Source organism: Gigantopelta aegis, chromosome 10 (genome assembly GCF_016097555.1).
Source record: "Gigantopelta aegis isolate Gae_Host chromosome 10, Gae_host_genome, whole genome shotgun sequence".
Taxonomy (NCBI): Eukaryota; Metazoa; Mollusca; class Gastropoda; order Neomphalida; family Peltospiridae; genus Gigantopelta; species Gigantopelta aegis.
The window spans coordinates 6,059,153-6,075,542 of NC_054708.1; the positions used below are offsets into that span (position 1 = coordinate 6,059,153).

Here is a 16,390-nt window from a genome sequence, read left to right on the forward strand (position 1 = left end):
ATGTCCACCAATCAAAACCTTACTTGCAGAATCCTGCCAGTGATTTAAAACTAACAACACTGCGTAGTCCCCAATGTCCAGGTAACATTTCGTCTGTAAATAATAATTTAAATATTGACCAATCACACTTCGCCTTTTATAACGTTATTTGGGAGCATACAAATTCTAAAAATATCGGGCGAGTCTATTTTAGTGGCCGCAGTACAGCGAACCATACCAATACGTACGGGGTGGGTTATCAGTCTTCAATTTTACATTAAAAATTATTTATTTATTTATAAAAAACTAAAAACTAAATCAGTCTTCAGTTTTACATTACAAATTATTTATTTTATAAAATAAAACATGTTTTAAGGCATTTGTAATTCACACGAAACATGTCGTATACCCTCAGGATAATTCGGAATGTTTTCAAATTATTTTTAAATCACTGGCAGGATTCTGTAAGTAAGGTTTTGATTGGTGGACATGAGCTCCAACTGGCTGGTGTTAGATCCACATGTAATAGTGGAGCTAATTTTAATTAGATTTGTGTTTCTCTCATTTTAAATGGACATGGCTATCCATTCTCTATTTTTCTTTCCATCTTGAAAATCCTGGCCTCATTTTATCTTCACAATCAAGACTTTGATCATAAAAAGATGTTACTTATCTACAATGTCATTTGAGAGAACAACAAAAGGAAGGCACCTCACAACAATTACAGCCTTTGAGCATTCTAACAGTACTGTAAAGATAAAAAATACATGTTCCCCATTGGGCCCAACAAAACCTCGTATTTCCTAACTTCAAGAACCGTAATTTAGTCAAAAAAGGGTCATTCTTCATGTACGGCTAACCTGATTCATTAGTAACTCTATATAATAAAGCTATACACCAAATTTCATCTCAATATCTTGAGGCATTGCAAAAAGAAAAAAAAGTCTGGAAAACTCAAAAAGACAGATGTCAGACAACCTATAGTCCCCTGTAATTGGACCGGTAAGGGACTAAACATGAGATAAAGTACCACAACTCTGTGAAAATAAAACAGTTAACAGATGGCTTACATCTGTTTGGTACTGATCAATGATCTTACACAGGTTAAGCTTGTTTTAATCTATCAGCAAGTTCAAAATCACTTTTGCGCACAAAAGAGGAAGACTATACAATGGTCACACAGTACAAATCTGAATGTCCCAAAGTCATAAAACACATATTACTACAAAGATCTATTTTAATTATCATAGTTATTAAAAAATAATAATAATAATATAATGCTGATGAAATTAAAATCCTATTATGTCAGTCAGTAGATGTCGAAGGGCTAAACTCGGTTCACATATACACGGATAGATACAATACAAATGGTTAACTACTGGTCACATATACACGGATAGATACAATACAAATGGTTAACTACTGGTCACATATACACGGATAGATACAATACCAATGGTTAACTACTGTCCAAATCAGCACATGGAAACAGTAGCCAGATTATGTTTGGAAGACCTTTTGCCAAATGTGTATTGAATTTATAACCATACATATGCCAGCACTACGTCCGATTATCAGATCCATTTTTCATTTGCTGCATGATCAAATCTGTATCCGTGTATATATGTAAGCATAGCTTTAAACACGGAAGGCAATAACACACACTGAGTTCAGCAGCACAGTGACACACACACATTTCAAAATCCATCCATCTACGCAGCGACAAACAAAAACATTCAAATAGCAATCACACACAGTGATGTGGTTTTATAATAGAATGGATCTAACTAGATGAAAACAAACCTCTACATACAGGTCATACAAGCGACTTAAGTAGTGGACCAAAACCAAATCCCTGCCTCAAATAGTAAAATATCAATGGCATACACCATTCAGTGGTTTTGAAGGCAGCAGTTTGTGATCAAATTAGTAGCATTATATACAATGACTACTGTTTTAGTTACTTCAATCCCTGCAACTGACCACGGCAATCCGCAATGTCATGGAGTTTATCATTCTTCACAGCCCTTTTTTTTTTGCTGTGGATCATTTCAAGTCATGCGTTTTGCCGTGGACATTTTCTTACTAGCTGGGGTTGTTACTTCCTATAGAAACAGATGTATTTATTTTACTATGAATCGGACTCTATTCGCAAACAGATTACATGTCTAGTCAAAACCTTTTTTAAGAAAAGGCCAGATGTCATTCTGAAGATACTCTACATATAAATATTGCACATAATTTCACAGACATTAGCGTCCATTATGCTCTTCTTTCACACAAAAGTAACATGATGCCTTTCTGAAGCAAGAAATGATTATTGCTATATTTCACAAATTAAGTATATGTACTAACAAAGCAAAACATCATACATCTAAACTGAATATGAAAAATGCCTGGTGAGAAAATCTTTGGTTATAAAACACTAATAATAAATGTGCATATACATCTAAAATGTGTTATTTAAAGTAATCTTTGGTCACAAACTTTCGAATCTGATAACAAAATCCAAGTTTACAAATGTCAGTTAAAAACGAGCACTTTATCCAGCGAAATAAATGAATAGCACACTTATTCTAATTCCGGCCTTCTCAAAGAGTTCCATCCCACCCTTCCTCAATTCAAACTCCATCCAGCTTAAGGCAATTTTTACAAACTACATCAAAACTTTCCCAGCATGCAGCAGTAAATATGGTCTTAATAAGGTGTACAAGATCACAACACATTACTTGTCGAAATTTTAACAACACATATTTTATGTTTGGAGTTTACCAGTGCAAATATAATTAATGTCTTTACAAATGAAAAGTTTTACGCTTTATTGAAAATTATTTAGTGATTCATAAATTAATGTGCTCTAGTGGTATCATTAAACAAAACAAACGTTAACTTTAACGAAAGGAGTAGGACTGAAAATGATTATTAGTTTAAACAGGGTATAAGAATAGACACTGGAATACATATATACACCAGCTTTTAAAAGCTTTCTGGTTGATTCTCTTGTCCAGGTTAAACAATCAAAATCCATCCTCCATCTAAAGTTTTCCCCATTTTACTTTCAGATACTTTTTTACAAAACAGCGTGTATTTGTTTTACGTAACAATAGCTTTAACCTAATGATAGCCAAGTATTGCAATGGAATAAGAATGCCTTCTTCATCAACGAAACAGGACACTGTGATAAGTATGTATAGATTTAATCGATCTACACACAATGATTTCTTTTTAATTATTTTTACAAATGGCCCATTTTAAAAAGTATGGGACGGTTGCAAATGGATGTTAAAAATTAAAACATCTGATTTCACCAATAAATATTTATGTTAATTAAAGTAACAAGTTAAATTGGAAAATGGTTTTTGTTTTGATTTGACACTAAACTGGACAAAATAAACAACACTTGTCGAAAACTTGATATTACTATAATGAGTATGCTTTTTCATAGGAGGATTACTTTTGATGGTCATCCTGGATTTACAAAGACTAGCGACATTCCTCGTCCTGGGACTGAAACCAACCTGGATCACATGTCAGCCTTGTCGAATACACGGACAGCAATTCAACGTACTGATGAAAAAATAAATAAGCCATCAATAATAACAAAAAAAATACAAAAACATAATCATGCAATGCAACGGCTTTCTCTACATGGGAGGTGCTGTGGCCTGTTGTCGGTATGACTCATTTTGATCGTTCATCTGAGCACTGTCGGGTCCCATGGGGGGGTAGCCCTGCCTGCCCATGGTTCCCTGGCCCTGCTGTACGGGGCCCATTGACTGCTCGCCTGACCCCGAGTCGGGTGCACCAAACACAGCCAGGGTGACGGGCTTCTCGCACGGAGGGACAGGGTAGATGTTGGGGGGAGACATCGTGTGCACTGGCTGTTGAAGTAAGTAGCCCGGGTATATCGGGTGCGGCATGGGGTGATTCAACTGGTGCCCGGGGTAACCTGGATGAGGCTGCTGTTGTTGTTGTTGTTGCTGCTGCTGCTGCTGCTGCTGCTGTTGTTGTTGATGATAAAGAGAAACCTGACCTGAAAATAAATATTAATAAGTATTACATTTATGATTATTTTATTTTAGATTTATGAATATTATTTTCGTACAAGACACTAAAATTAAACATCTGGAATAATGTTTGTATTTTATTAAATTTTCTTTTAAATCGAATCTAACCTAGAAATCGTAATCAACCAACGTGTTCCGAATCCAGTTTGCTGATTGCAAAAAAATCAGGGATCATGATTTTTGCTTCAAACAATTTCAGGGTCGCTACATAAAATAAGGGTAGGTCGGGAAACCAGAAACACATATTTTATATTAGGCCTTATTTCTATAGTTGTGTCAATTGGGAACGCCTTTTTTTATGATATGGAATTTTCTCCATGTACAAGTTATTTATTTCAGGAAACAAATATTTTCTAAATTGCACACAATCACTTTTACTTTTCTTCTTAAGTCAAACCAAACTAAAATCATTTACGAAAAAACTAACATTTTTGTAAGAAGACAGGACAGACTATAGATCTTTAAAAAATGATTAAATATGCTGACCGTGGCAACATTTCAAGATTCAGTGCCATGTTATATATAAAAATTAACCTCCTGGCCAAATAAATATGCACTTCTGACAAAAAGCCTGACAACATAATGGTTGACATATTACCTCCATGATTTGGTGCAGTCTGGTTGTGGATGGTTGTTGCTTGAGTCGACTGCGTGTCTGTCGTTGCCGTCATGGGATATGCTGCTTCCTCATTGGCCGCTTCAGACATTGCGGCTCGCGTATAGAGCGCCCCCTGTGAGTCCGGTGGCTGCTTCTTGCGGCAGACGCAGCAGATGATTGTAATCAAGATGGCTGCTCCAACAAAGGCCATCGTGAGGCCGACAATCAGGACCACAGACGGCCCACTCTCTTCCTCTCTTGGGTCGTAATCTAGAAATAAAATCATGTGTGTACTCAGCTTTAACATATACATACTAGTGTTTTCCCTAGCTTGTTTTAGCATGGTGCAGCACCATGCCTCAATAGTCTAGCACCATTTTCCCTCAATCAGCGCCATGCTGCCCTGATATTAAAAAAGCCTTTTTCAATAATTAATTCTAAAACTGACTTTATAAAACACTTAAAAAGGTATTATTAATGAATGAAATATGCCGTTTATATATTTTGCCATTCATTTATTAAAGCAAACATATAAATTACATTAATGTTTATTTCAATTTTTTTTTTTAAATGAAAAAGTGCCCCGAAAATGGTGAAAATGCCCCAAAAGTGTTTGGTCTACCATGCCTTGCCTAATTTCTAGGGAAATAACTACATACATGTGTGCATAGCATCTTAGAGTATATAAGCACAGCAGTGTTCGAGATTAAAATTTTGGGGCAGTATCCCAGTTGGATACTAACATTTCAAAATCTGGTATCCCACCTGATAATTTAGTATTATATGGTATCCCGGTGGGATACTGGGTTCTTGAAGTCTGGTATCCAAAATTAAATTCTGGTATCCCCGGGATATCGGGATACTGTTAATCTCGAACACTGCACAGTGCTTTAGATGGCATCAAAGCTGAGGCGATAAAGGGTGTGCCCAAAATATGCAACCCAAAATTAAGTACAAACATGCTCACCTCAAAATCAATGGAATGTTAAGTTTTAATTAGATTAAAATAACTTAAAATGCATTTCTGAATTTATGTACATAGAGGTTATTACCAGAGTGTTTTTCGGTATCGTCAATATCATATATTAGAAAAAACATTTTTATTATGCGAGCCTCTGGCAATACCGAAACTCACGAGGGTAATAATCTCTTCATCATATAATCTCAAGCTTAATAAAAACTGTTTTTGTAAACAGTATACGCAACTTTAATTCCAGTTACCCATTATGCGATATTCAAATGATGTAAGAATATGTGGCACGGTTTCTTTTTCAATAGAAATGACGTCAAACATGAATGACATCATTTTGGATATGTAGCTTAGATAATAATAAACTAGTGCTTATTGTTTTTTGTTTTGTGAATGCTGGACAGCTTGCAGTTTAAAGTTGCTATTGGAATGTTTTTGAATGATGACTATGAATGCATACATGTACAATTTTCAAAGTTATCAAATTCTCAAAGTATGTGATCTGAAAAATATCACATACTTTGATTGCACTGGAAATGCTAGATATTATATGATAATACTCCTTACTAGATATTATTAACATTACTTCACTAAAAATACTTTGGTGGGCTAAAAACAGGCAAAATGTCTCGAATTGTTGTTTTTTCCCACAGTAATTTTTGTCTGTTTGAATTAACATATGATTTCACTTAAATGTATTCAAAATTGTCTGCAACTTTCATATAATTTTCAGACTTTGTAATTACAATAAACTTTCTGAATTGGAGTTTATATTAAATAAGGTTCCTTGTTTGAATATTTTTGTCAGATTAAAAAAAATATATAGCATATAAAATATCCCAAATGGTTTATAGTGATAATTATATTATATTCAAGTATGTAATACATTTATGATTAAGTAAATTATCACCCCATATCTCTCATGGTATACTCACCTATTCTTTAAATTCATAACTGCTTATTTGTTTGTGTACAGAAAATGTTATAAGATATACTTACCTATATTTTTAATTCACAAAATTAATGCTTATTTATGTACAGAATGCTTTATAAGATTTACTCGCCAATTTAAAAATTTGTATTAATCACAAGTGATAATTTCAAGCAATGCTAAATTACTTTAAACTAACGAGCTGTAACAGAAAAAACGTTTTACAGTTGACGACAATACAATGTTACCGATCAAAATAAGTCTGACAAATTACACAGATTTCCTCACTCATCGCGGATATCAAGTCTGAACACCATTTCTTGTCATTGTATTGTACATTCAATTATTTCTATTGATGGTCAAAATGCATAAATTATATAAAAATTTATAACCATTTTGCTTAATGTTTCTTTGACCTGTCCGAGTTACGGTAGTAATACCTCAAGTAAAATGGTGGTAGCTTTTAATGTAAGAAAGTATGGTAATTAAATGAAGGCCAGCAATTCTGCAGAAATAATAAAATACCATGCGCTAGAAAACTGGTGACGTGTATCTGTAAGCAAGATTAATAATTGCTGTTTTGTTACTTTGTCAATTACAGAAACGTCTATCAAAAACAGCACTAACAATACAGTGAACAATATAGCCTAAAAAAAAGTTGTTGTTTTTTGTAAATAATTTCAGTTTGGTTCCATGTAAGAAAAGTAAAAGTGTTTTGGAAATAACAAATTTTAAACATTAGTTTTGTGTGCGATTTAGAAATAATAGGCTCAGAAATAAATAACTTGTAGTAAATTCCATATTATGATAAAAAAGACTTCAAAGTTTTGTTATTTTTGTCAGGTGCACATTGCAAATTACTTGGCGATTCTAGACTATTTTTCACTGTCATACACTAGTACCATGACACACTATAACAATAATGAATTAATATGACAGTAAATCACCTATAATTCATCTCATATCCCTACTCAAATGTTTTATGTAAATAATTTCAGTTTTGTTTGACGAAAAAAGAAAAGTAAAATACTATTTAGAAAACAATCGGCTCAGAAATAAATAACTTGTAGCAAACCCATAGCCGAATTCAGCTGCCCCCCCCCCCCCCCCCCCCCCCCCCAAACAAAACATCCTAGCTATGGCCCTGATATCCACTTTGCTGGGATCTAACTAGGACAAAAAACATGTAATTTCTTGCTGTCTGTCATCACGATTGCATTACATCATAATCAACGCGTCATGCCGTGTTCAATTACGTCACATCCTTCCATGCCGCCGTTCAATAATTGGGTAACGTACGCTCTCAGTCAGAACCACGTTGTTAACAAAGTCCTACAACAAATACGCTGCTATCTCTGGCTTGAAAATAAATTACTCAAAATCGAAAGTTATTTGGATAGGCAGTAAAAAATTCTCAAAGGAGGTTTTCCATTATACAAGATGGAGGCTAGAATGGGGTTCTGACCAATTTACTCTTTTAGGGGTGAATTTTTCTGTAAATCTTGAAGATATTGTTATTAAAAATTTTGAACCAAAAATAAGGAAATTAACAGCATTAGGTAGAATTATTGTTCTGAAAACCTTAATAATCCCTAAAATAACTCATCAGATTATTTCTCTACCAAATGCGCCTGAAAAATTTATTAAAAACATAAATAAACTGTTCTTCACCTTCATTTGGCAAAATAAACCAGAAAGGATAAAGAGGGAAATTTTAGTACAAGACTATAAAAATGGGGGTTTGAAAATGTTACATATTTCTAATTTTATAACTGCATTAAAATCCACATGGATCAGAAGAATTCTTACATCCAATTCTAAATGGAAAACACTTTTTGAAACTGTTACAGGTTTAACCACTGAAAAGCTGGTTTCTTATGGAGACTATTTTATTCAATATAAAAATAAGAAACTAACTAATCCTTTTTATAAAGATGTGCTCCATAGTTGGCTGTTGATTCAGCAGAAACAAATATTTGAGAAAATGGAAGAAATAATGAGATTTCAGTACAGTAAAATAACAATTGATGGAAAGCCTATTTTGTACAAGACATATTTTGAAAAAGGTATTGTGTTTATCCAAGATTTGATGGATGAATATGGATATTTCATGAATTATGATACATTCAGAATTAAATATAATTTAAAAACAAATTTTCTTGAATATGCCTCTTTGTTAAATGCTGTAAAGTTATTCTGTAACACTGTAAAAACACAAGTAAACCAAATAAATCCTGTAATGAATAACCCAATATTACCTTATAAATTACAGATTTTTTTAAAGGAGGAAAAGGGTAGTCGGGTAATGTATAAAATATTACATTTTTCTAGTATCTGCCCAATTTCACAAACAAAATATATGGAAAAAGGGTGTACATTTTCCCAAGATGAATGGAAAAAATATTACAGTATACTTTTTTCAAACTTAAAAGATCCTACTCTTATATGGCTTCAGTATAGAATCTTACACAGAATAATAGCAACAAACACATTTTTATACAAAATCAAATATGTTGATTCTACTATTTGTAATTTTTGTCAACTTCAACCAGAGACCCTGGAACATTTATTCTATGAATGTCCTAAAGTTGCTGTCTTATGGAATGCAGACACTGAATAAAGGTGAACATACGAAATTTGATAAATATGTGGTACTGTTTAGAATTATAAACAAACAAAACAAATTTTTAAACTGGTTAATTGTCAATATAAAATATTATATTTATATTATGAAAATAAGAAAAGCCAAATTGAACAAAGATGCCATTAAAAATATTATATATAAAAGTTGAATGTTGAAAAATTTTGTTTTCTAAAAATTGTAACTATAAAGAATTTGATGAGTATTGGTCACCTTGGTTGAGTGTTTTAGAAACAAGTAACAATTAATAGGAACATATTGTGGTAAGAGCAGAGAAATGTAAGGTTGGTAATACAGTTTGTTACGTATGATAGACATATATAACTCGGGACTTGTCTAAAACCTGTTCTTTTTCTACATCAATCTTCTGTGTGTGTGTGTATCTGTGTACATGAGTTAGTTTGTGTGGGTGTGTTGTTGCTTTGGTATAATTTTTTCTCTTTTTTTTTTATATTGTGTAGTTATGTCTATACATGTGTGTAAGGTAATGTTTCAGGGCCCCATCCCTGACATTGCCAAATTGTTTTTGCTGGGACAATAAATAATTTTTAAAAAAAGAGGAAAAAAAAAAGTCCTACGATAAATTACTCAACTACCTAGATTTCCCCAACATTCTGTCCACACAGAAAACGTGATTTTTTTTTATATTTTGACAGATTTCACATACTAAATTGCAACCATGTCACCTATATCGACTTTACTGAAATCTCTTGGAGAAACAGCCTGTAATTTTTCGCTGACTGCCAGTTTTCTATTTTTTTTCAAATGGAATACTTTTCAAGAGGGGTGAAATCCTTCAGACAATGTGTCGTAATTAATATGACATCATGACAATTGTTTTATATACCATAACGAGTCACATGCGCACATATATTGACTAGATAGTATATACAATACAGTGTACGTGCATGACTCGTTCGATCGAGTGGTACTAACTAATCACCCATACACCAGGAACCTAACGCCCGTGGGAACACATACACTTATCTCTCTCTATATATATATTATATATACACACAGTGACATATTTATGCAGCGTATTTAATTTATCTTGCTTGCTCTTGTTTCGAGGTTTTACCTAGTTAATATTAAATTAGTATAACCATGTTAGGTGACTGCTATTCAATGTGTTAGCCTATATTTATCAACATTTTGTCTTCTTTATTTCTTGCCCATTGGGCTATTTCTCACTCCATCTAGTGCACCACGACTGGTACATCAAAGGCAGTGGTATGTGCTATCCTGTCTGTGGGATGGTGCATAAAAAAGATCCCTTGCTGCTAATCGAATAGAGTAGCCCATGAAGCGCGACAGCCGCTTTCCTCTCAATATGTGTGTGGTCCTTAACCATATGTCTGACATCATATAACTGTAAATAAAATGTGTCGAGTGCGTCGTTAAGTAAAATATTTCCTTCCTTTTCTTCTTTAGTTGTTTTTTTGCATTTACATGTAGTACAATTGAACTAAATCACCAAAGGTACTAAATGTGATGAATTCTAATAATCATCATTTACATGTAGTACAATTGAACTAAATCACCAAAGGTACTAAATGTGATGAATTCTAATAATCATCATTTACCTGTAGTACAATTGAACTAAATCACCAAAGGTACTAAATGTGATGAATTCTAATAATCATCATTTACATGTAGTACAATTGAACTAAATCACCAAAGGTACTAAATGTGATGAATTCTAATAATCATCATTTACATGTAGCACAATTGAACTAAATCACCAAAGGTACTAAATGTGATGAATTCTAATAATCATCATTTACATGTAGTACAATTGAACTAAATCACCAAAGGTACTAAATGTGATGAATTCTAATAATCATCATTTACCTGTAGCACAATTGAACTAAATCACTAATAATCATCATTTACATGTAGCACAATTGAACTAAATCACCAAAGGTACTAAATGTGATGAATTCTAATAATCATCATTTACATGTAGCACAATTGAAATAAATCATCATTTAAAGGTACTAAAATGGTACTAATGAATTCTAATAATCCCCATCCATTCTGATTTGGGGACCTGTAGCACAATTGAACTAATTTAAATCATATATCTAATTTGTTGTATAGTATGTTATAATCATCGTATATAACAATTTACATTTGTAGCACATTATTGAACTAAATCACCAAAGGTACTAAATGTGATGAATTCTAATAATAAATTGATCAATTATGCACCTGTAGCACAATTGAAAAATAAATCACCAAAGGTACTAAATGTGATGAATTCTAATAATCATCATTTACCTGTAGCACAATTGAACTAAATCACCAAAGGTACTAAATGTGATGATTCTAATAATCATCATTTACATGTAGCACAATTGAACTAAATCACCAAAGGTACTAAATGTGATGAATTCTAATAATCATCATTTACATGTAGCACAATTGAAATAAATCACCAAAGGTACTAAATGTGATGAGTTTTAATAATAATTATTTCTCAGTACCAGCGCTATGTACACGAAGAAACCCGATGCCACTATGCAAAACAAACCTGCGCTGTATTTATTTGTGGTGACATAGAGAAAAGTAGTGTTTTCCCTAGCTTGTTTTAGCATGGTGCAGCACCATGCCTCAATACTCTAGCACCATCTTGCCTTAATCAGCACCATGCTGCCCTGAGATTAAAGGTATTATTAATTAATAAAATATGCCTTTTATATCTTTTGCCATTCATTTATTAAAGCAAGCACGTAAATTACATTAATGTTATTTCAATTAATTTTTGTGTTTTTTAAAGGGACACACCCTAGTTACGTTTATTTGTTAACCATTACGGCGTTGTTTTTCGCTATTAAACCCCATTTTTCACAAATAAAAGTGCACTTTACTTACATTTTATTATTTAGAATACACATTTCCATTCACCTGAAGTGCTTTTTGGTAATCCTGATGTTTGTAAAACCACGAAATGCATTTTTTCACAAAACGTGTTGTCAAGAAAAAACCGTTAAGCAAGCGAGGTCCAATCTATTTTTAATATCACAGACGTTGGTATATCATGTGACCGTTATCATTTTGGTTCGGTTTGTTTTCTCGTGCACGGTTCGCGCAATCAACATCCGATTTGTTGTTGTCCATTTTTGAGATTTTTCTTCACAGTTCGTGAACATTTTCAGTAACAATAAAGTTCAGACAAGTAAGTGTCTCAATACAAAACGTTACAAACCCTTAAAACCAATAATTTTGCTAAGTCTTACGATATCTGGAGAGGGGATACAACCAGGACAGAACAGTTGGAACATGTCCAGGAGAGGTGAAACGAACGCACCCCAAGTCTGTGAAATTTGTCGTGAGGTAGGCATTGTTGTGCTTCTACTGGTGACATCAGAATACTAACTTTCAAAATTATTTCAAGCAATTGGGACATGGGGATTCCCATGGTATTTATCGATATAAAACCTGCTTTTTCACTCCATTTGATAAAAACGTGATCTAAGTGTGTTACAGGTTTGTAGATTAACTAAATTATAATTTATTTTCACTGGATGGAACTAGGGTGTGCGGCTTTAATAAAAAAACAAGTGTCCCCAAAATGGTGAAAATGCCCCAAAAGTGTTTGGTCTACCATGCCTTGCCTAATTTTTAGGTTAACAACTTGTAAGTTTAATGTCACGACTTAACTCAAGAATAATCAAATTAAAGTTCTGTGGCATCAGATTTAGAAAACAATGTGTATTTTAGACACGTCACACAGTAGCTTGCGACCAGTTGGTTGTCAATGATTGCCAAAGCATTACAGTTTCCTCTAGCCTTACCCTACATATCAATATCAATGGGTACTCTATGGGTACCAGACGTTTTGCCCCCAAATAGGATGTCAGTTCGCCTCCACGTGCATAACCAGTTCGCCCCCACAAAGGTACCAATTCGCCTCCATAAAGATACCACAGTGTCGATGCGAATGTGTGGTCTGGACCCATTTGTGTGTGCCGAGCTTCCTCTAGTGTTTTAAGATGATAATCTTTTTCGATGTTCATGGTTACTAATTAGTGGCCAAAAGAACCCATGCAATAATCCCTCAATTAGAATAATGCTCACCAGAAGAGGCCATATTGAATTTCGGTTCAAAGCCCTCCGAGGTGTTTGCTGAAGATGAATAATCAGCATCAAGGTTATATAGCTTATCAACCATCATTTTAAAATCAAATCAGGTGGAGGTTTATTTCCTTTTATATGTGATAGTTTGTAGATGCATTCTTTTAACTCAAATTCTTTCTTCATTCTTAAAACAGATCCTATCTCTAGCAGGATTTGATGTTTTAATAAAATTAATGTTGATGATGTGGTTTATATGTTCATTAGTTCATTACTAATGTGATGCTTTCCAGACGGTACGTCCTCTGGACATTTCGTCCACCGTACAATTCGTCCACCCACCTCGGACAATTCATCCACTCGATTACAACATTTAAACAAAAAAATCTAAAATGATATTTCTTAGCCATTGAAATGGTCAGTTATTTTCGTTTTGTGGTAAACTACTATAGTATATGAAATGAACTAAATTTTAGTGTTACTATCAACTTGTTATTGTCTGTCTGTGTCCATTAAGGCCTAGTACTTTATTGATATGTTGTTATTCAAATTGCTCTTCAATTACACCTATAATTCTGATATACTATTTAGAAAACAAAACTTGTAACCACAATTCCGTCATTTATGTCAAAAATGTCATAACGTGACGTCATTCGATGTAACCAACCAATAAACAACGATATTATCTCCATTTCGCTACCAAGTTCCAGCCAAGTTCTAAATTTCATTACTATTTTTTTTGTATCCTACTGCCCTCTTTCCTTTCTGAATTTGATCTCATTTCTTCCCAATCTGGCAATTCCTCCTATCTTTCAACTTCTTTCACTGTCCACCTGCACATCCCAGTCCTTGTCTCTCCAACCGCGACAGGTACTTGTCTCTTGTGGGTATCTGTGCCACACACCTGCCATTTCCCATCAGCATTTAGCTGTGGGCTTAGTCTGACCCCTTTGGGGAGTGTGTAGTAGTGTACATGTATAAAGTGCTCCTACTGGCAGTAGCTAGTGGGAATTTCCCTAATTAGCTCATATGGTTCGAATGCCCTCAGTGGAGGTTGATATTTATCTGTTACATTTTGGAGCCGATGTAGGGGCTGGGTGTTTTCTTAACACAAGAATACAATTATAACCCAGTTAGAACCCGTAACAGTCAACTGCCTGTGGCCCACAGCTCTGGGACATAGCTTCACTTGAGGGGGAAGTATGTAGTAGTGTTGGTATAAAGTGCTCCTACTGGCAGTAGCTAGTGGGAATTTCCCTATTAGCTCAGTTGGTAGAGCGCTGGACTCTCGTACTGAGAGTCTGTGGTTCAAATGCCCTCAATGGAGGTTGATATTTATCTGTTACAAGTTTTTAGTGGTTACTTCTGGCATTGTTAAGAGGCCCTTAACTGTAACCACCTACTATGCATCCCTACTAGTTACCGGCTGTCGTTAGTTAATGCCATAGGTCAGACCAGCTTTATTAGCGGCAGAGGACGAGGATGCCAGGTGGGTGCAGGGAAATGCACAGAGACTGCACCCATGGAGGAAGTTCTAAATTTAACTATAAATATTATAGTGGACGAATTGTACAAGAACAATTTTTGGTTGTGGACGAATCGTCTCACGTTCAACAGTGAACGAATCGTCTGTGGACGAAACGTCCAGAGGATGAATCATCTACATCCCAATGTGACCTCTCTTGCTTACATTTGATCTGTGTACCTAAGGATAGCTTTTGACGTCATTGCTTTTCTTTCGTGATGTCATCACTTTCCTCAGACTTTCACGTCTTGTATTTTATATAGTTTGTGACATGTAAGAAGTTTAAGTTTCTAAATAAATACAATAACCCACTCAATACTCGGAATTACGGATTATCTGTCCCTTATGAAATTAATAAAGAAACACACACACACACACACACACACTTTAACATGCCTCAAAAGAAACAATACAATAATTGTTTTAAATTAACAAATAATTGGGAAGTTGGGGGCGAACTGACTAAAATTTTGGGGCGAACTGACAAATAGTTGGGGGCGAAGAGGTCAAACTGGGGGCGAACTGACTGGGGGCGAACTGTCATGGATTCAATATCAATAAGGGGAGAGCTGGAGGTGACTCAACGTCTCAAGCCAAAGCTTCTGTGACTGTGACAGTGTGATGGCTAAGTGACTAAGTCACTGTGTCACTATTGTGTACATAACCAGTCTAAAAATAGTCACTCAATACTTACAGTGGTCATCCCAATACCTGGTGGAAGTGGAATAGTCAAAAGACATACTCCATGCAGACAGAAAAAAAAAGTTAATTCAATTTTACACCAACATTGGCTTTCTACTGAAAATGGTCGAGAAAACGTCGTCACTTTGACAAGGCAGTTTCACGAAAACAGTGAAAATTCCTTGAATAACGGTTTCACGTTAACCCTTGCATCATACGTTACGCAAGACTGCGACACGAATATTAACTACACAGTCTGAAACAACTAAAACATCGACTTTTCTCCCGTCTTTGTCCCGATCTCGGCTTTTGACAAGAAAGCGGAAGTGATTAAGAGTTATGGGACGTGCCTATTTTACCCGGCGTCAAATTGAATGCTGGGAAATTTTAACATTACGGCGGTAAAGTTCAAACAGTACTGTGGTAGAGTGGGATACGTGAGGTGGTTTAGCATGTTTAAAAAGAAAGAAATTATTCGCGTGCGTTTGTCCTTAACACGCCACACAGGGCCGTACCCTGATCAAAATCCTGGGGGGTGGGGGGACTACTTTTTTTTATAAATAAATGAAACACTATACAAATTAAACCCTGAGAATGAGATGTGTATGCTATTTTCTGGAGTAAAAAAAAAGGAGGTTCTCAGGGGGTAACTGTCCCCCACCTCCGCCCCGGAGGGTACGGCCCTGTCACACAGCCACTGTCAATCAGTATATTCGGGAGGCGGGGTGTTGCTGAACAACAAGCTGACCATAGTGGTTCAAATCCCGTCAAAAGCTGGCTCACACTTTCATTCATCTATCACCCTCTGCCTATCAGTATCATTCTCATTCCTAATATATAAAAAAAACTTTCCAATTTCTCCCACGATTTCAATCTGTTTTGACCCTTTAAACTGTCAGTTTCCTACGACTTTCCTGTTCC

The 16,390-nt window shown here is 34.7% G+C and overlaps 1 protein-coding gene across 2 annotated transcripts; it reads right to left on the bottom strand.

The window, feature by feature from the left end:
* Positions 1-473: 473 nt before the first annotated feature.
* On the bottom strand, positions 474-15,775 carry LOC121383222 (POU domain, class 6, transcription factor 2-like). Of its 2 annotated transcripts, XM_041513109.1 has the most exons (3): positions 15,483-15,775; positions 4,645-4,914; positions 474-4,012 (listed from the first exon to the last, which is right to left on the bottom strand). In XM_041513109.1, the coding sequence occupies exons 1-3, from the start codon at positions 15,526-15,528 to the stop codon at positions 3,624-3,626; spliced, it is 705 nt and encodes a 234-aa protein (XP_041369043.1). In that variant the 5' UTR covers positions 15,529-15,775; the 3' UTR covers positions 474-3,623. The 2 variants fall into 2 exon arrangements, with proteins under 2 accessions (XP_041369043.1, XP_041369042.1); XM_041513108.1 differs by lacking the exon at positions 15,483-15,775 and having other exon boundaries at positions 4,645-5,007.
* Between the last annotated feature and the right edge of the window lie 615 nt (positions 15,776-16,390).

Bases quoted from the DNA above. Each gene is read 5' to 3' on its own strand.
- LOC121383222 (XM_041513108.1), bottom strand. From the start codon at position 4,987: ATGCTAAAACAAGCTAGGGAAAACACTAGTATGTATATGTTAAAGCTG. The intron at 4,013-4,644 runs GTAATATGTCAA...ATTTATTTTCAG, and splicing joins GACTGCACCAAATCATGGAG to GTCAGGTTTCTCTTTATCAT.